Source organism: Phaenicophaeus curvirostris, chromosome 1, assembly GCF_032191515.1.
Source record: "Phaenicophaeus curvirostris isolate KB17595 chromosome 1, BPBGC_Pcur_1.0, whole genome shotgun sequence".
In the NCBI taxonomy this organism is placed as follows: domain Eukaryota; kingdom Metazoa; phylum Chordata; class Aves; order Cuculiformes; family Cuculidae; genus Phaenicophaeus; species Phaenicophaeus curvirostris.
In genome coordinates this window covers 1,092,863-1,111,173 of record NC_091392.1, presented here as the reverse complement: position 1 = coordinate 1,111,173, position 18,311 = coordinate 1,092,863, and the positions used below count along the sequence as shown (strand labels likewise).

The 18,311-nt window shown below is 51.5% G+C and overlaps 2 protein-coding genes across 6 annotated transcripts in view; both read left to right on the top strand.

Annotated features, from left to right (window-relative positions):
• Nucleotides 1-18,311, top strand: part of LOC138725484 (calmodulin, striated muscle) — a 113,997-nt gene that overhangs the window by 43,409 nt on the left and 52,277 nt on the right. The window lies entirely within an intron of this gene.
• TASOR2 (transcription activation suppressor family member 2) overlaps nucleotides 1-18,311 on the top strand; it is a 46,843-nt gene that overhangs the window by 10,735 nt on the left and 17,797 nt on the right. For 3 of the 5 annotated variants that reach the window (XM_069860382.1, XM_069860517.1, XM_069860620.1), the window contains exons 3-12: nucleotides 1,648-1,743; nucleotides 4,807-4,879; nucleotides 6,888-6,979; nucleotides 7,585-7,722; nucleotides 8,626-8,750; nucleotides 10,019-10,138; nucleotides 10,809-10,909; nucleotides 11,894-11,997; nucleotides 14,813-14,885; nucleotides 14,998-15,072. In XM_069860382.1, coding sequence (XP_069716483.1) covers nucleotides 1,648-1,743; nucleotides 4,807-4,879; nucleotides 6,888-6,979; nucleotides 7,585-7,722; nucleotides 8,626-8,750; nucleotides 10,019-10,138; nucleotides 10,809-10,909; nucleotides 11,894-11,997; nucleotides 14,813-14,885; nucleotides 14,998-15,072 — 997 coding nt within the window. Of the gene's footprint in view, nucleotides 1-1,647; nucleotides 1,744-4,806; nucleotides 4,880-6,887; nucleotides 6,980-7,584; nucleotides 7,723-8,625; nucleotides 8,751-8,849; nucleotides 8,870-10,018; nucleotides 10,139-10,808; nucleotides 10,910-11,893; nucleotides 11,998-14,812; nucleotides 14,886-14,997; nucleotides 15,081-18,311 lie in introns of all 5 variants that reach the window. The other 2 variants (XM_069860450.1, XM_069860687.1) reach the window with 2 other exon arrangements.

Below are 18,311 nucleotides of genomic sequence, written 5' to 3'. Positions count from 1 at the left end.
AAGGTATCAAGTAGAATCATAGGATGGTTTGGGTTGGAAGGGACCTAGAATATAATCCAATTCCAACCCCCCTCATATGTTGTTTCACCTGCAAGCTCTAAAGCCAAAATATGCAAAAGCAGTGATGAGATTGTTGTTTTCTTGGCTTCTAACCCAGTTTTTAAAATCCAATTCTTCTACAACTTCTTTTATTAAAGCCCCAAAACATCTTGGACTCAGACCTGCCTCTGCTGGCTCCTGTCATGTTCTCCCTGTCTGCACAGAGAACGTGCCCTGCTTTAATGATCATAGAATCTTTGAATGATTGGGTTGGGAGGGACCTTAAAGATCATCCAGTTCCAGCCCCACTTCGTGGGCAGGGACACCTCCCACTAGCTCAGGGTGCTCAAAGCCCCATCCAGCCTGACCTTGAACACCTCCAGGGATGGGGCAGCCACAACTTCCCTGGGCAACCTGAGCCAGGGCCTCCCCATCCTCATTTGGAAGAATTTCTTCCTAATGTCTAATCCAAGTCTTCTCCCTTCCAATTTAAAGACGTTTCCCCTTGTCCTGTCACTACAGGCCTTTGTAAACAAAATCCCTCCCCAGCTTTCCTGAAGCCAGTTCAGGTCCTGGAAGGTCACTCTAAGGTCTCCCTGGAGCCTTTTCTTCTCCAAGCTGAACGATCTCAGCTCTCTCAGCCTGTCATAGAATCATAGAATAACCAGGTTGGAAGAGACCCACGGGATCATGGAGTCCAACCATTCCCATCAATCACTAACCCATGTCCCTCAGCACCTCGGCCACCCGGCCCTTAAACCCCTCCAGGGAAGGGGACTCAACCCCCTCCCTGGGCAGCCTCGGACAGGGACCAATCACCCTTTCTGGGAAAAATTTCATCCTGATGTCCAGCCTGAGCCTCCCCTGGTGGAGCTTGAGGCCATTCCCTCTCGTCCTGTCCCCTGTCCCTTGGGAGAAGAGCCCAGCTCCCTCCTCTCCACAACCTCCTTTCAGGGAGTTGGAGAGAGCAATGAGGTCTCCCCTCAGCCTCCTCTTCTCCAGCCTAAACACCCCCAGGGCCCTCAGGCTTCTTCTCCAGCCCCTTCCCCAGCTCCGTTGCTCTTCTCTGCACTCGCTCCAGAGCCTCAACATCCTTCTGGTGGGGAGGGCCCAGAACTGACCCCAGGATTCGAGGAGCAGTCTCCCCGGGGCTGAGGCCAGAGGGAGAAGAACCTCCCTGGCCCTGCTGGTCATGCCGGGTCTGATCCAAGCCAAGATGCCCTTGGCCTTCTTGGCCCCCTGGGCCACTGCTGGCTCACGTTCAACCAACCCCCCCAAGTCCTTCTCCTCCAGGCACTTTCCAGCCAGCCTTCTCCTAGGCTGGAGCTGCCCAGGGTTGTTGTGCCCCAAGTGCACATGAAACGTGTTTTGCTGGGGACAGAGACCAACAGATGCATGGATCGGGGACCTGGTGGTGGGACACTGGGTGTACACGTGCCTGCGGGAGGGAATGGTGGGTGAACATGAGCTGGTCCCGCATCACCGAGCTTCTGCAACAGTTGAAATATGTGGGACACGCTGTCCTCGCACCGCATGTCCCCTGTACTGCTCAGCCACTTGGCTCTGGCACAAACGGACTAGAGCAAAGCGATGTTGTTTCTTCTGCAGCTCAAAGCTTTCGCTCAAGCGAAGGAAGCCGCCGGGTACAGCCAGGAGGAGCTGGAGGAGACCTTTGCCTTTCTCTTGTTTGATAACGAAGAAGAGGTAACCTGAAGTGTTTATTTGGCTTAAGATGTTTGACGCCAAGTGCCTGTACGTGTGCTCTGTCCCACCAAAGCCCAGTTCTGTTGATGGAAGTGTCCTGGCTCTCTCTACCCTGGCTGCAAGTCGTAGAATCATAGAATGGTTTGGATTGGAAAGGACCTTAAAGATTATCCAGTTCCAACCCCCTGCCAGGGGCAGGGACACCTCCCACTGGACCAGGCTGCTCCGAGCCCCATCCAACCTGGCCTTGAACACCTCCAGGAACGGGGCATCCATGGCTTCTCTGGGCAACCTGGGCCAGTGCCTCACCAGCCTCACCAGCAAAAATTTCTTCCTAAGGTCTAATTTTAATCTTTCCCTTTCTAATTTAAAGCCATTCCCCCTCTTCCTATCACTCCAAGCCCTTGGAAGAAGTCCCTCCTCAAGAGTCAATTACTCTTGGAGAATTTGCTGCCTTCTTTGCCCCTTGCAGGAAGATGGAAGGATTATTCCTTTGTCCCAGTGGATTTCTAATCAAGTACTGGTGGGTGAAGCCTTTCATGTATGTTTAGAAGAGCAAAGTGCCTTTTTGACAGAAGCCAGGAGTTTGTCAGGTGGCTTTGGGCAAGTTCACCTTAGTTTTTCCAGCGTAGTGGACAGAGGGCCCAGCACAGCTACTGGGAAAAGTTATTCCTGCCTATTTTTCATGAGGATGCTTTATGATTTTATGTGGATGCTCAGGGAATTGAGTGGAAATTTTAACTTTATTTAACGTGCTAAGTCATGGTAGGGATGGTTGTGTTCAGAATGAGCGTGGCCTGAATGCAGTCCAGTTCTGTTCAGTTTGGATTGAGCTACAGCAAAATAAACCGCTTCCAGGCTCAGTGTGGATGCAGGAATTATCAGGCTTCGTTTTAGCTGTTGAAGATGTAGCATAGTCCAGGCAAAGTGGCTGAGCTCCTCATACAGTTCTTTAAGAAAAAGGGAGCTCCTAGAGGACCTTTTAACCCAGTTTAATGCCAGCATCTGAAATCCTCGGGCTAAATTGCTTTCTGGAGGTGCCTCTGTCCATTGTTTGGAGGAGGAGTTTGGCAAGACACTTAGAATCATTAAGGTTGGAAAAGACCTTTAAGATCGTCAAGGCCAACCATAAACTGACTAAACCATGTCCTGAAGTGCCACGGCCACATGTTCTTTGGATCCCTCCAGAGATGGGGACTCCACCACTGCCCTGGGCAGCCTCATGCAATGCTTCACCGCTCCTTCAGTAAAGATTTTTTTTCCCAATATCCAATCTAAACCTCCCTGGCACAACTTGAGGCCATTTCCTCTTGTCTGTTGTTACTCAGGACAAGAGACCAACGCCCACCTCACCACAACCTCCTTTCTGGGAGCTGCAGAGAGCAATGAGGCCTCCCCTCAGCCTTCCCTTCTCCAGGCTGCAGTTTCCTCAGCTGTTCCTCAGAAGACTTGTTCTCCAGCCCTTCCCCAGCTCCATTCCCCTTCTCCAGATGAACTTTAGCCCCTCAATGTCTTTCTGGGAGTGAGGGGCCCAGAACTGAACCAAGATTTGAGGTGTGGCCTCACCAGTGCTGAGTACAGGGGCATGTTGAGGCTCTGGAGCGAGTCCAGAGAAGACCAACGAAGCTGGTGAGGGGGCTGGAGAACAAGCCTTATGAGGAACGGCTGAGAGAGCTGGGGGTGTTTAGCCTGGAGAAGAGGAGGCTGAGGGGAGACCTCATTGCTCTCTACAACTACCTGAAAGGAGGTTGTGGAGAGGAGGGAGCTGGGCTCTTCTCCCAAGGGCCAGGGGACAGGACGAGAGGGAATGGCCTCAAGCTCCACCAGGGGAGGGTCAGGCTGGACATTGGGAAAAAATCTTTCCTGGAAAGGGTGATTGGTCCCTGTGCGAGGCTGCCCAGGGAGGGGGTTGAGTCCCCTTCCCTGGAGGGGTTTAAGGGACGGGTGGACGAGGTGTTGAGGGACATGGTTTAGTGTTTGATAGGAATGGTTGGACTCGATGATCCGGTGGGTCTCTTCCAACCTGGTGATTCTATGATTCTATGTTCTCTTTGCTACCTCTGTTTTCTTGCCTTTTAGGAGGCAGAAGTTAGGAGAGGCGAGTGCCCTGTGTTGCTTTTGAAGGGGCAGAGCACAGTTTGACCAGTTTGTTTGTGTGTCTCACCCATAATGAGTTAGAACTCTTTGGCCTTTGCACTCTGTTATACATCTGCTTAGGGTGCGGATTAAATCCAAGTCCGTGAGATGCTCCGAAGTCAGAAACTCTGCTTATAGAGGAGTGAGCACAGAGAAGCAAAGAAGGCTGAGAGAGTTGGGGTTGTTCAGCCTGGAGAAGAGAAGACTCCAGGGAGACCTTAGAGCAGCTTCCAGTACTGAAAGGGGCTCCCGGAAAGCTGCGGAGGAACTTTTTCCAAGGGTCTGAAGTGATAGGATGTGGGGGAATGGCTTTAAATTGGAAGGGGGAAGATTTAGATGAGGCATTAGGAAGAAATTCTTCCTGATGAGGGTGGGGAGGCCGTGGCCCAGGTTGCCCAGAGACGTTGTGGCTGCCCCATCCCTGGGAGTCTTCAAGGCCAGGTTGGATGGGGCTTGGAGCATCCTGGTCTGGTGGGAGGTGTCCCTGCGCATGGCAGGAGGTTGGAACTGGCTGGGCTTTAAGGTCCCTTCCAGCCCAAACCGTTCTACGATTCATGCCAGCTCCCTTGCATTTACTTTTCCACAAATCACCCGTGCAAATAACGAAAGTGCAAAGTCCAGCCTCGCACTTGCAGTGCTGTCTGGAGATGTTGGATTTTTTCCAGTTTTTCCTCAGCCGTTGCTTCCATGGAACTGTTTTGTACAACACTTGATAAATACAAGTATTCAGCATCTGAAACAACAAATTTTCTTGCCATTGGTTCTTCTTGAGGGCATTATTTTCATTTTTCTTTATCACGCGGGTGTTCTGGGACGCGTGTCTGCCTGTTGCAAGCGTTTTGCCAGCCCTTGTGCTACAGAATTCAGTAGCTGTGTCCCTTACATGTGGAAAAAAGAACGTACAAGATGCTGTCTCTTCTTTTCTAGGTGAAAGAGGTGTGTCAGGCCGGCCTCCGGGTAAACAGCAGTTCGATTTCCATGCTTGGTGACCCAGCAAAAGGTAAGATTTCCATTCAGAGGACTGAAAGGCCTCTTCTGCTGTCCTGGGGTTATTGGCTTCTTTGAAAAGAAAACCAAAAGGCCAGACAAGTTCCTGGTGTTGCGGTGTTCACAGGAACTCCAGTGTTTGGAAAAGACTTCTGTGATCATTGAGTCCAACCGTACCTGTCCATGACTAAACCAGGTCCCTGAGCACCTCATCTCCTCATCTTTTAAACAACTCCAGGGATGGGGACTCCACCACCTCCCAGGGCAGCCTCTACCAGGGCCTGAGAACCCTTGTGGTGAAGATTTTTTTCCTGATTTCCAATGTGAACCTGCTCTGGTGCAACTTGAGGCTATTTCCTCCTGTCCTATCACCTGGCGCCTGGGAGAAGAGACCAACTCCCACCTCACTACAACCGCCTTTCAGAGAGTTGTGGACAGTGATAAGGTCTCCCCTCAGCCTCCTTTTCTCCAGGCTGAACAACCCCAAGTCCCTCAGCTGCCTCCATAAGGTTTGTTCTCCATTCCCCTTCTCTGGATGCTCTCCAGCCCTTCAATGTCCTTGGAGTGAGGGCCATAAGGACCCAAGGAACATGTGTGGAAGGGTCTGTGACACCCCATGGACCTGCTCTAGTGCCCTTGTGGTGTGTGTCCCCACATATAAACACCCCATTGCCTCTGTGTGACTCCAGATTGAGCAGAGTACCTGCCCTGCTTGCAGGCTGACCTGGAAACCCTTCATCAGATCTTCTTGTAAGAGACAAGCCCTCGCTCAGTATGTTTTCATGTAGTGTGGACAAAACTGACCTTAGCTGGGCTACTTCGCCCAGGAGAACCCCAAGTTAACGCCCGTCCTGGAGCTGAAACGTATTTCATTGATAAACATATTTTCATTGATGATATAGACAGCAAGAGCGAGGGCACCCGCAGCAGGTTTGAAGATGACACCAAGCTAAGTGGTGCAGTGTTCACACCAGAAGGACGGGATGGCATCCAGAGGGACCTGGGCAGGCTGGAGAAGTGGGGCTGTGTGAATCTCATGAGGTTCAACAAGGCCAAGGGCAACATCCTGCACCTGAGTCGGGGCAATCCCTGATTTCAGGACACGATGGGGGATGATGCAATTGAGAGCAGCCCTGAGGAGAAGGACTTGGGGTGCTGATCGATATGGAACTTGACATGGTCAGCAACGTGCGCTCACAGCCCAGGAGGCCAACTGCATCCTGAGCTGCATCAGAAGCGTGTCCAGCAGGGCGAGGGAGAAGATTCTGCCCCTCTACTCTACTCTCATGAGACCTCAGCTGGAGTCCCGTGTCCAGTTCTGGAATCCCCAACACAAGAGTGATATAGAACTGTTGGAACGGATCCAGAGGAGGCCATGAAGATGATCCAAGGACTGGAGCACCTCTCCTGTGAGGACAAACTGAGAGAGTTAGGGTTGTTCAACCTGGAGAAGAGAAGAGAAGGCTCCAAGGAGACCTTATAGCGACCTTCCAGTACCTGAAGGGGCTCCAGGAAAGCTGCGGAGGGGCTTTTTCCAAGGGCCTGGAGTGACAGGACGAGGGGGAATGGCTTTAAATTGGAAGGGGGAACATTTAGATTAGACATTGGGAAGAAAATCTTCCTGTGAAGGTGGTGAGGTCCTGGCCCAGGTTGCCCAGAGATGATGATGTCCCATCCCTGGAGGTGTTCAAGGCCAGGTTGGATGGGGCTTGGAGCCCCTGATCCAGTGGGAGGTGTCTCTGCCCATGGCAGGGGGGTTGGAACTGGATGGTCTTTGAGATCCCTTCCAACCCAAACCATTCTATCATTCTACGATTTAATGTTGTTCCACACCACCAGTCAAAAAAAGAGTCCAAAAGAGTTTCACCCTTTTTATGGCAGCAAACACTGCTCTGGTTTGCAGTCCTGGCTCTGCAGAGACTCCCGCTCTGGCCAGGAGGGTCCTCTTCACAGGCTTGTTTTGGCCATCGGCTCTACTCGATAGATAATTCACATCATAGAGCGTAGTTTTCTTTTCACAGGGGTTTATATTTCCAAGTACGCCGACTGTCTTCATCTGAGACCCTGGTATCATGGAAAATCTGGTTATATTGTCATTTGCAAGCTAATTAAGGTAAAATGCGAGTCTTCCTTTTTATGTGGAATGGTTTCAGAACCCGCTGTATGGTGCCACTCTTTTTTTAAGGAAACATTGGTGCCCATAACTGGGGTGGGATGGGGTGTTAAGTCAGCTTTGTTGGGATTTTTGATTATGGAAAGCAAGATTGGGCTTGGCTGGTGGCCCAAAGCAAGGCAGAGGATGTGGAGGACCTTCCAAGTTCCGCCATTGAGATCAGAAATTCCCCATAGGAATCACCTTTTTCCCTGGATTTGGGTGGTTTGAGGGGGTAACCATAACGTGGCTGAGATGAGAGCCCCATTCCCTTCCTCCATGGGTGTGTGGGACCTTTCTCCTCTTCCCACCAGCTCCGGTTCTCTGTAGGTGGCACTGAGAACGTGTTGCTCCCGTTGGCTCTCCCGAGCAGCGCTGGTTTGTCTGTTGTGCTGAGCTCAAGCCCTTCAGTTTGGAAGGACTAAACACACATAGTCCCCTCCCAGCGAGGAATGTGGGGCTGCCAGCAGCACTGTCTTCAGGGAAAAGAAGGATTCAGGTGTCTCAAGTCTCTGTGAACAATTGTAGCCTTTTTTTTCCTTTTCTTTCTTAATTTGCTGGCACAGGGGAAGGTCAAGGTGGTATCGGGGAATTACACAACCAGCTACACCTGCCCGTCTCCCGGCTACGACTGCCACGTGATGGTGAGCGGCGATAACGTCCCATCAAAGACCAGCCACTGCCAGGCCTTCGAGGAGAGCCAGGTACACGTTTCCACCAGGACCGTGCAGATGATGCGAGGGCTGGAGCACCTCTACTATGAGGACAGGCTGAGAGAGGTGGAGTTGTTCAGCCTGGAGAAGAAGAGGCTCTGGGGAGACCTTCTAGTCATCTTCCAGTCCTTAAAGGGGCTACAGGAAAGCAGGGACGGACTTTTTAGAATGGCCTGGAGTCATAGGATGAGGGGAATTGGCTTTAGGTTGGAAGGGGAAAGATTTAGATTAGACATCAGGAAGAAATTCTTAACGATGAGGGTGGTGAGGAGCTGGCCCAGGTTGTCCATAGAAGTTGTGGCTGCCCCATCCCTGGAGGGGCCAAGTTGGATGAGGCTCCAGGGAGACCTTATTGTGGCTCTCAAGGCGCACAGGGGGTTACAGGAAAGATGGAAGAGACATTTTACTAAGGCCTGTAGTGACAGGAGAAGGGGCAACAGCTTTAAAGTGAGAGAGGAAAGGTTTAGGCTGGACGTAAGGAAGAAATTCTTCACGATGAGGATGGTGAGGCACTGGCCCAGGTTGCCCAAGGAAATTGTGGCTGCCCCATCCCTGGAAGTGTTCAAGGCCAGGTTGGATGGGTCTTTGAGCAACCTGATCCAGTAGGAGGTGTCCCGGCCCATGGCAGGGGGTTGGAGCTGGATGGGCTTTAATGTCCCTTCCAACCCAAACCGTTCTATGATTCTGTGATTCCTCATGGGCGGACAAGGTGCTCAGGGCCATGGTTTAGTGACAGATAGGAATGGTTGGACTCCATGATCCAAGAGGTCTTTTCCAACCTGGTGATTCTACGATTCTGATTCTGTGACAGCTCGCAGGGGAGCGTCGCCCTTAGGCAGGTGCCTCCTCGTTCCTCTGTGGGTTTTCTCATCCGTGTTTCCCTTCTCTCCCCAGTATTACGTGTACGAAGTCTCCGACGGCAGCGCTGTGGAGCGGCCCAGGCAGATCTGCCCATACATCGTCATCGCCTGCCAGTACAAGGAGCGGAAGGAGATGCCCGTCTTGGCTATAGAGAACCTGTAAGCAACTCGCTGTCCTCCCAAAACACCCCATCGCTTTTGTGGGCCGTTTTCATTTTTGCAATGCTAAATATTCCTCTTTTTCTCCCTTTTCTCTAGACCTGAGCTTGACGACCAAGGTAGGAGCATCTGGTGGTTGGGTTTGTTTTATAAATGTGCCTTTCTCTGTTTGCCCTCCTCTCCTCCTGGGAGTTGGTTGGGTCCATCTGTTGGAGAAGGGGAAGAGCATCCTTGCTCATAGGCTTCCAACCTGGTGGAAAGGGCTTTAAAGTAAAATTGCCTGGGGAGGGGAACCTCAATCCATCCCACTCCTACCAGTTTATGCCAGTGCAAGCAGTAGGTGCCCAGAACCTGGAGAAGGATCCCAGGTCAGCAGGAGAGCACCTGAAGAACGGCTGAGAGAGCTGGGGGTGTTTAGCCTAGAGAAGAGGAGGCTGAGGGGAGACCTCATTGCTCTCTCCAACTCCCTGAAAGGAGGTTGTGGAGAGGAGGGAGCTGGGCTCTTCTCCCAAGGGCCAGGGGACAGGATGAGAGGGAATGGCCTCAAGCTCCACCAGGGGAGGTTAAAGCTGAATATTAGGAAAAAATACTTCCCTGAAAGGGTGATTGGTCCCTGGTAGAGGCTGCCCAGGGAGGGGGTGGAGTCCCCTTCCCTGGAGGGGTTTAAGGGACGGGTGGACGAGGTGCTGAGGGTCATGGGTTAGTGTTTGATAGGAATGGTTGGACTTGATGATCCGGTGGGTCTCTTCCAACCTGGTGATTCTATGATTCTAAGAGCAACACAAAGGGATTCCAGCCACTCCAGCCAGTGAGTTGGCTTCACTGGGGGCCCAGCTTCAATACAAACACACATGGCATGGAGGATAAACAAGAGGAGTGAGATATGTGCACATACCTGCAGGGCTGTGATCGTAGTGGCATCACGGAGATGTGGTGGGACAGTTCCTGTGACTGAAGTGTTGGAATAGAGTGCAGGGATAGGACAAGGGGGAACGGTTTGAAGCTGAAAGAGGGGAGATTGAGATGAGATCTTAGGAAGAAACATTTCCCTGTGAGGGTGGTGAGACTTTGGCCCAGGTTTCCCAGAGGAGTGGTGGCTGCCCCGTCCCTGGAGGTGTTCAAGGCCAGGTTGGATGGGGCTTTGAGCAACCTGATCTAGTGGGAGGTGTCCCTGCCAATGGCAGGGGGGTTGGAACTGGATGATCTTTAAAGTCTCTTCCGACCCAAACCATTCCATGTTTCTGTGATTCTCTCCTGCTTTCCCTGAGCCGTTTTCTTTTCCCCGTAGCATTGTACTGTCCATGGAGGGGGCAGCTCTCCATCCGGGGCCAGCTCTTGTGCAACATTGCCCTGAGGACTCCATACAGCTCCTCAATTCCAGCCCAGCTGTAAGTTGCTCCTTTCTCTTTGTTCTTTCCCATTTGTGGAGTGGGAAGCGTTACAGCCGCACTTGCAGATCATTTTGGGATCACCTTTCGGTGACCATGTACCAGTAAAAGCCAGAGTTGTCTCTCCTTGCCCCATCCCTTCAATGCTCAACATCTTCTTGGAGATGAACCAGCCTGCGCTATTGTGCACTTTTTGGGGTCAGGGAAGGGGTGATGAGCAGTGTCGCGGCAGCAGCTGGATAAGAACATGAGATCAGGCTGGGAGCAGCTATATTTTGTCACCTCTTTTTATTCCAAATCGCTTATTCCTGCATGGGATTTTTCTCCTGGTGAGAATTTGCACTCCCTGATGGTGCAGGTCTGATCAGCCAGTTGTATTTGTAGATCTGTGTGGTGGCAAATGAAGCATTGAGGTAACCAGCATTCTAAAAAAATGAGATATTTAAAATCTTCAATAGTCAGGAGCTCACCAGCAGGCAGCGATTTGAAACTGTTTACAAGTAGGATCCTCAAATCAGCAAAGTCCAAAGCAAGTTGCGCCTTCTCCACCCTTCTCCAGAGCTGTTTTCTCTGGTCTCACAGTGATGGGGTGAATGGGAATATTTGCTGTGCTTAGTCTTAAATGTCTTTTACACTTGTGATCTCGCTGTCTGCTCCTTTACCCTCACAGGCCTCCCAACCTGGACATTAACCATGTCATGGGTTTGTCTGACTTGAAGAAAAAGCTGCCAGAAGCTGCATTTGGGAAAAGAAATTACATTGAGAATGAAGGTGAGCACAAAACCTGCTGGTGTGATGAGTAACGTGTGCTTGTGCCGTAGGAATTCATAGAATGACTTGGTTGGAAAAGACCTTTGAGATCATCAAGCCAAACCATCCCTGTCCAGTACTAAACCAGATCCCTGAGCACCTCATCTCCCCATCTTTTAAACCCCTCCAGGGATGGAGATGCCACCACCTCCCTGGGCAGCCTGTTCCAGTGCCCAGTAATGCTTTCTGTGAAAAATTTTTTCCTGATGTCAAACCTGAACCTGCCCTGGTGGAGCTTGAGGCCATTCCCTCTCGTCCTGTCCCCTGTCCCTTGGGAGAAGAGCCCAGCTCCCTCCTCTCCACAACCTCCTTTCAGGGAGTTGGAGAGAGCAATGAGGTCTCCCCTCAGCCTCCTCTTCTCTAAGCTAAACAACCCCTTCCATGATCTAATCCTCTTCCCAAAGCAGCTCTTTCATCACTGAATCGTTGAATCGCTGAGTTTGGAAAAGACCTCTAAGGTCATCCAGTCCAACCATCAGCCCAACGACTTCTCCAGGCAACCTGTGCCAGTGCCTCACCACTCTCAGAGGAAAGATCTCATCTCAGTCTACCCTCTTTCAGCTTTGAACCAGTCGAAGGAGGTGTTTAAGAGACAGGTGGATGAGGTGCTGAGGGACATGGTTTAGTGATTGGTAGGAATGGTTGGACTCGATGATCCTGTGGGTCTTCTCCAGCCTAGTGATTCTGTGATTCTCCCTCATCCTATCCCTGCGCTTCTTGATCAAGGGTTCCTCCCCAGCTTTTCTGGAGCCTCTTTCTGTACTGGAAGCTGCTGTGAGGTGTCCCTGGAGCCTTCTCTTCTCCAGGCTGAACAACCCCAACTCTCTCAGCCTGTCCTTGTATGGGAGGTGCTCCAGCCTTCAGATCATCTTTGTGGCCTCCTCTTTCAGCTAAAAACTGAAGAGGCACGATTGCAACACCAAATTCTCTCTCTTTTACCTACAGTTTGCTTTCAAGGCATTTACTTCAGTCTGTACGAAGTAGAAATATCGAAGAAGGATCAATATAAAATGGATCAGCTGGTCGAAAATCTAAAGGAAAAGGATTTGGTAAGTAAACATTATCATTCTGGAAGGGAAGCAGCCTTGTGAAAGATTTCTTGAAATCTCGTAACGTTCACAGATTCTGAACTAATGCAAAATGGAATGGATTTCCCTGCTTGAAGTGTTATTTCCCTGCTTTGTTATTCTCAAACACATTTTAGTCTTTCTGTGTATAAACCATTGACTGAAGATCACCCACCGTGAGCTGGGAATGGAGCTTACTCTGCTGAGCAGATGTTCAACCAGGCAAACCTCTCCTTTGGCTGCTTTTATACCAGAGGAGATTATTTTATTGTCTACATGAATGATTTTCCTCCTAGCAGAGGTGCTCCAGCCCTCGGGTCATCTTTGTGGCCTCCTCTGGACCTGTTCCAACAGTTCCATCTCCTTCTTGTGTCGGGGATTCCAGAACTGGACACAGGACTGTATTGCAAAGAGCGTGGAGGACGAGGACTGCAAGGCGACCTTTGATATTAAGAAAGCAGAAACCAAGTCCCTCAATGCTGGAATGATAATTACTGAGCAAAAAATATAGAATCATAGAATATTTTGGCTTGGAAGGGACCTTAAAGCCCATCTAGTTCCAACCTCCTGGCATGGTCAGGGACACCTCCCACCGGACCAGGTTACTCAACGCCTCATCCAACCTGGCCTTGAGCACCTCGAGGGATGGAGCAGCCAAGACTTCTCTGGGCAACCTGGGCCAGTGTCTCACCACCCTCGTCATGAAGAATTTCTCCCTCATGTCTAATCTAAATCTTCCCCCTTCCAATTTAAAGCCATTTCCCCTCGTCCCATCAGTCCAGGCTCTTGTAACAAGTCCCTCCCCAGTTTTCCTGGAGCCCCTTCATGTACTGGAAGTTGCTCTAAGGTCTCCCCAGACCCTTCTCCAGGCTGAAGAAGCCCAACTCACTCAGCCTGTCCTCATAGCAGAGGTGCTCCAGCCCTCAGATCATCTTTGTGGCCTCCTCTGGACCTGTTCCAACAGTTCTGTATCATTCTCCTGTTGGGGATTCCAGAACTGGACACAGGACTCCACGTGGGGTCTCTCAGAGGGGCAGAATCCCCTCCCTTGCTCTGCTCACCAGGCTTCTTTTGATGCAGCCCAGGAGATGGTTTCTGGGTTTCATTGAGCTGGATTTACGCGGCAGAGATGCTGGCTCTTAGCCCACCTGCTCTGCTGGCTTGAGACAAGGAATTACACTTCTAAACAGTGAATGTTGCACTGGAATTGTTCAGCGTTTCCAAAGTTGTCCTGGAGAGAGGAGGTTGTAGGCATTACTCCAACCCTCTGTTATGTCTGAACACATTGAATGGGATCAGCAAAGCTTCACAACGCTCGAGGAGCCCTGGGGTTATTCAGTTCCTCTGTGTTTCCTGAAAAGACGTCACTGCGTGTAAGAAAGAGATCCAAATGGATGTCCCACGGAGGGAAAGGCAGCCCAAGCCAAGGTCTGCGATGAGGCATCAGCCACAAGAAAAGCTTCCATAAGTGCGCGTATCTTTTTAGACATGCGGTCATCCCGCTCCGAGACAGAGTTGTGGGAGTCTCTTAGACTCAGCAGATTCTTTTCCCCGTGTTCGTTGGTGCTGAGGCTGCACAGCCTGAACATCACTCAGGCTTGTGGCTGGAACAGTCACTTGTGTTCTGTTAGAAGCCGGTGTCCTGCTTTGCTTTCCCTGCTAGGAAAACCTCCCCCTTGAGCTGCGGAAAGCAATTCCTGGCTGAGATGCCCAGGAGCTTTTGAACTTCAGACGTTAAAATTACTGGAGAATCATAGAATGGTTTGGGTTGGAAGGGACCTTAAAGATCATCCAGTTCCAAGCCCTCCCACTGGACCAGGCTGCTCAAAGCCCCATCCAACCTGGCCTTGAACACCTCCAGGGATGGGACAGCTAGGACTTCTCTTGGCAACCTGAGCCAGTGTCTCAACACCCTCATCATGAAGAATTTCTCCCTCATGTCTAATCTAAATCTTCCCCCTTCCAATTTAAAGCCGTTCCCCCTTGTCCTGTCACTCCAGGCCCTTGTAACAAGTCCTTCCCCAGCTTTCCTGGAGCCCCTTCAGGTACTGGAAGCTGCTCTAAGGTCTCCCCAGAGCTTTCTCTTCTCCAGGCTGAACAACCTCAACTCTCAGCCTGTCCTCAGTGCAGAGGTGCTTCAGCCCTTGGATCATCTTTGTGGCCTCACCTGGACCCATTCCAACAGTTCCTTCTTCTTGCATTTGGGATTCCAGAATTGGACACAGGACTCCAGGTGGGGTCTCACAAGAGCAGAGTAGAGGGGCAGAATCCCCTCCCTCACCCTGCTGGCCACGCTTCTTCGGATGCAGCCCAGGACGCAGTTGGCCTTCTGGGTTGCGAGCACACGTTGCCGGCTCATGTTGAACTTCTCATCCACCAGCACCCCAAGTCCTTCTCCTCAGGGCTGCTCTTAATCACGTCCCCCATCCTGTATTGAAACGGTGGATTGCCCCAACCCAGGTGTAGGACCTTGGACTTGGCATTGTTGACCTCATGAGGTTCACACCTAATTAACCTCATTCATTAATTACAGCTAGTTTGGCTAAGTGTATTTATCTTCTAAGGATGAGATGGAAAGAATTTGAGCAATGGATAACAACATAAATGGAAAGGGTTACAGATCCCAGTGGACCCACGTAGTGTGGACTGAACTGTGTCCTCCTGAACAGGGATTGAGCTGGTGGTGTTGGCGCAAGTTAACCAGCAGCCAGGGCTTGTTGGCAGTCACGCTGGGCGATATAAAGTGTGCTAGGTGGGAAGGGAGGGGTTGCTCTAACTTTATTTATGTTTGTTATAGGCAATCATCAAATATTTACAAGATCAAGGAGTCCTTATCCTCCTCACGTCCTCTGCCTTGGCACGAGATGATGGTAAGTTGTGGTTACGTGGCAACCAATCCTTGTGCTTAAACACGCTGCTGTATCTTAGAGATGGAGGGCGTGCGCCCTCAGGCGAATCAAAACCCGTTGTTTTCTTTCGTAGGGTTTGACCCCAAGGAGCCCGTCAGCCTCCTGGCCCTGTTTCTCTTCACGTCGTCCCGGTCGGTGTGTCTGGGAGGTAGGGAGGTTCCCTTTGCTGGCTTTGGTCGCTGTGGTTTGGGGATGGATCCTCACCAGAGGCTCCTCACGGACACTTTCCTCTCGAGGGGTTGATTCCTCTGCTCAGAATCACCTGTGGCTTTAGCACAACGAGGAGAGGAACATCTCAGCTCTTTAGCTGTGCTGCTTTTTAAGCTGAGCTAGAGCAGGTCCCCGTGCCTCTGCCCTTCACTGCGCGTCCTTCACCCTTTGCGAGAAGTTGATGTGAGTGAAGAAGAATTTCTTTCCTCCCTGTTCCGTCTTAGCCTGGCAAATCTGGGCAGGTAAACCCAAGAAGTTGGGCTCCCAATTCCCTTTCCCCCCACCTAGGGAAAGAGAAATGAGAGGAAAGACTTGTGGGTTGGAAACTAATACTACAGCTTTAATGAAATAATAATAATAATATCAAATATGTACAAATATACCAAATCGTGTCCCCACCCCTCGATGAGTCCATCCCCACAGATGCCGTAGAGGAGGCATGAGGGGAAGGGTCTGAGGATAGGAGGGAGCTGGACTCAGGAACTGGATTCAGGAACACACGGATCCAGGATCAGGGAAACACACAGACGAGGTCCTCACCGGACGTTGGCCATCGAAGAAGAGAGTGATACCCTCGTGATCCCTCGGTTTTATATCGAGTGTGATAGGAACGGTTGGACTTGATGATCCAGTGGGTCTCTTCCAACCTGGTAATTCTGTATGGGATGGAATTCTCTTGCTGGTCAGGTTGGGGTCACCACCTGCCCTGTCCACCCCTCCCTACAGTTACAACTCTGTTTTGCTTCTGATTTACTGCTCCACCAGCTCGAAGATGGCCTTGGCTACTGTAGGAATAAGTATGAGCAGCGACTTTTCTGCATCCTAGTGTCCCATGTCATCGCTTCTGCAGACAAACACTGACTAAAAACCATGCAGTTCCCTGTCAAAAAATGAATTAACTTAGACTCAGCTGAAGTTAGAAAACTGATTCTACTTTAGCTCAAACCACAACATCCCTTTTCAGTTGGTTTTTCAGCAGTGTCCACACCCTGAGCTGTCTAACGTGTGACTCCTGTGGTGCTTGAATCCTGTCCCTGAAGGTGCTCTGGAGCTGTGCTCAGGGGTTGAGGTGACACATGGCATTTGGTGGACCCTGCACGATTTGCTAAACGAGCAGGAAACCAGCCTGCCCTAAAAAATAAGTGATTTGTTTTCTGCTGAGAAAATGAATGGGCAGAGTTGTCATTAATCTGCTGGAGGGGCGGGAGGCTCCAAAGGGATCTGAACAGGCCGGATCCATGGGCTGAGACCAACGGGATGAAGTTCAACAAGGCCAAGTGCCGAGTGCTGCACTTGGAACACAACAACCCTGTGCAGCTCCAGGCCTGGGGAAGAGTGGCTGGAAAGCTGCCTGGAGGAGAAGGACTTGGGGGGGTTGGTTGAACAGGAGCCAGCAGGGGCCCAGGGGGCCAAGAAGGCCAAGGGCATCTTGGCTTGGATCAGACACGGTGTGGCCAGCAGGGCCAGGGAGGTTCTTCTCCCTCTGGCCTCGGCCCTGGGGAGACCGCTCCTCGAATCCTGGGGTCAGTTCTGGGCCCCTCCCCACCAGAAGGATGTTGAGGCTCTGGAGCGAGTGCAGAGAAGAGCAACGAAGCTGGGGAAGGGGCTGGAGAACAAGCCTGAGGGCCCTGGGGGTGTTTAGGCTGGAGAAGACTAGGCTGAGGGGAGACCTCATTGCTCTCTCCAACTCCCTGAGAGGAGGTTGTGGAGAGGAGGGAGCTGGGCTCTTCTCCCAAGGGACAGGGGACAGGACGAGAGGGAATGGCCTCAAGCTCCACCAGGGGAGGGTCAGGCTGGACATTAGGAAAAAAATTTTCACAGAAAGGGTGATTGGTCCCTGTGCGAGGCTGCCCAGGGAGGGGGTTGAGTCCCCTTCCCTGGAGGGGTTTAAGGGCCGGGTGGACAAGGTGCTGAGGGACATGGGTTAGTGATTGATGGGAATGGTTGGACTCGATGATCCGGTGGGTCTCTTCCAACCTGGTGATTCTATGATTCTATGTAGCCGCTTGGCAGGAAAGTTCGGGGCTGTAGCAGACGTCGCCTGTGGCTGGCGTTGATGCTAAAGACGACGTGAAGCCTGGGCAGGCAGAGAGCAGCTGGTGCCAAAATGAAGAGGCAGGGGGAGAGGAGAACAGTGAACAAAACACTCCACATTTTTACGAGTCATGGTCTGAACGCTGATGGCTTCCAGATGTTTTCTCTCTGGTGCCAGCAGGACTCATGCACGTGCTGTCTCGTTCTGCCCTGAGCAGAGTTACCATGGTCCCCTGCATCCAAGACCTCGTTTTCCTGGGATTATAAACCCTTTAGGGCTTCTCCTTTCGATGGAGATGAGTGGGAACCACGCAGGGGTTTGGCGTTGGGAAGGGTCGGTCACTGAAGACGGTGAGGGAGACACAAAGAGAAAAGGGAGGGGAAGGAGACGGATGCATTTGGAATCGCTCAGCTCGTGCTGAGCTCAAAGCATGAATAATGTTTTCCGTTTCAAAACAAGCAGCCTCTGAATGGGTTCCCTTCCCGTCCAGACAGCCATCGGGAGGAACGTAGGGCGGGCAGAACAAGCCCCTGTGCAGCTGTGCCGCCGCGTTCCTGGGCCGGCAGCGAGGCCAGCGACTGGAAGACGGCTCGAGGGGGTGCCCGGGCGTGTCAGGAACAAAGACCAGCGTTGCTAGTGCAAAGTAGGGCCAACACGCAAAGAAAATCACAAATCGCTCAGCTAGAAGGGGAGGAGAAAGGCCTTTGCGTCGCTGGGAGGTGATCTTGGCTTGTATCAAAACCAGCGTGGCCAGCAGGACCTGGGCAGTGATTGTGCCCCTGGACTTGGCATTGGTGAGGCCACATCTCGAATCCTGGGTTCAGTTTTGGGCCCCTCACTCCAAGAAGGACATTGAGGGGCTGGAGCGCGTCCAGAGAAGGGGAACAGAGCTAGGGGAGGGTCTAGAGAACAAGTCTTAAGAGGAGCAGCTGGGGGACCTGGGATTGTTTAGCTTTGACGGACCTTAAAGATCATCCAGTTCCAACCCCCCTGCCGTGGGCAGGCACACCTCCCACTGGACCAGACTGATCAAAGACCCATCCAACCTGGCCTTGAACACCTCCAGGGATGGGGCATCCATGGCTTCTCTGGGCAACCCTCATCACCCTCATTGGGAAGAATTTCTTCCTAATGTCTAATCT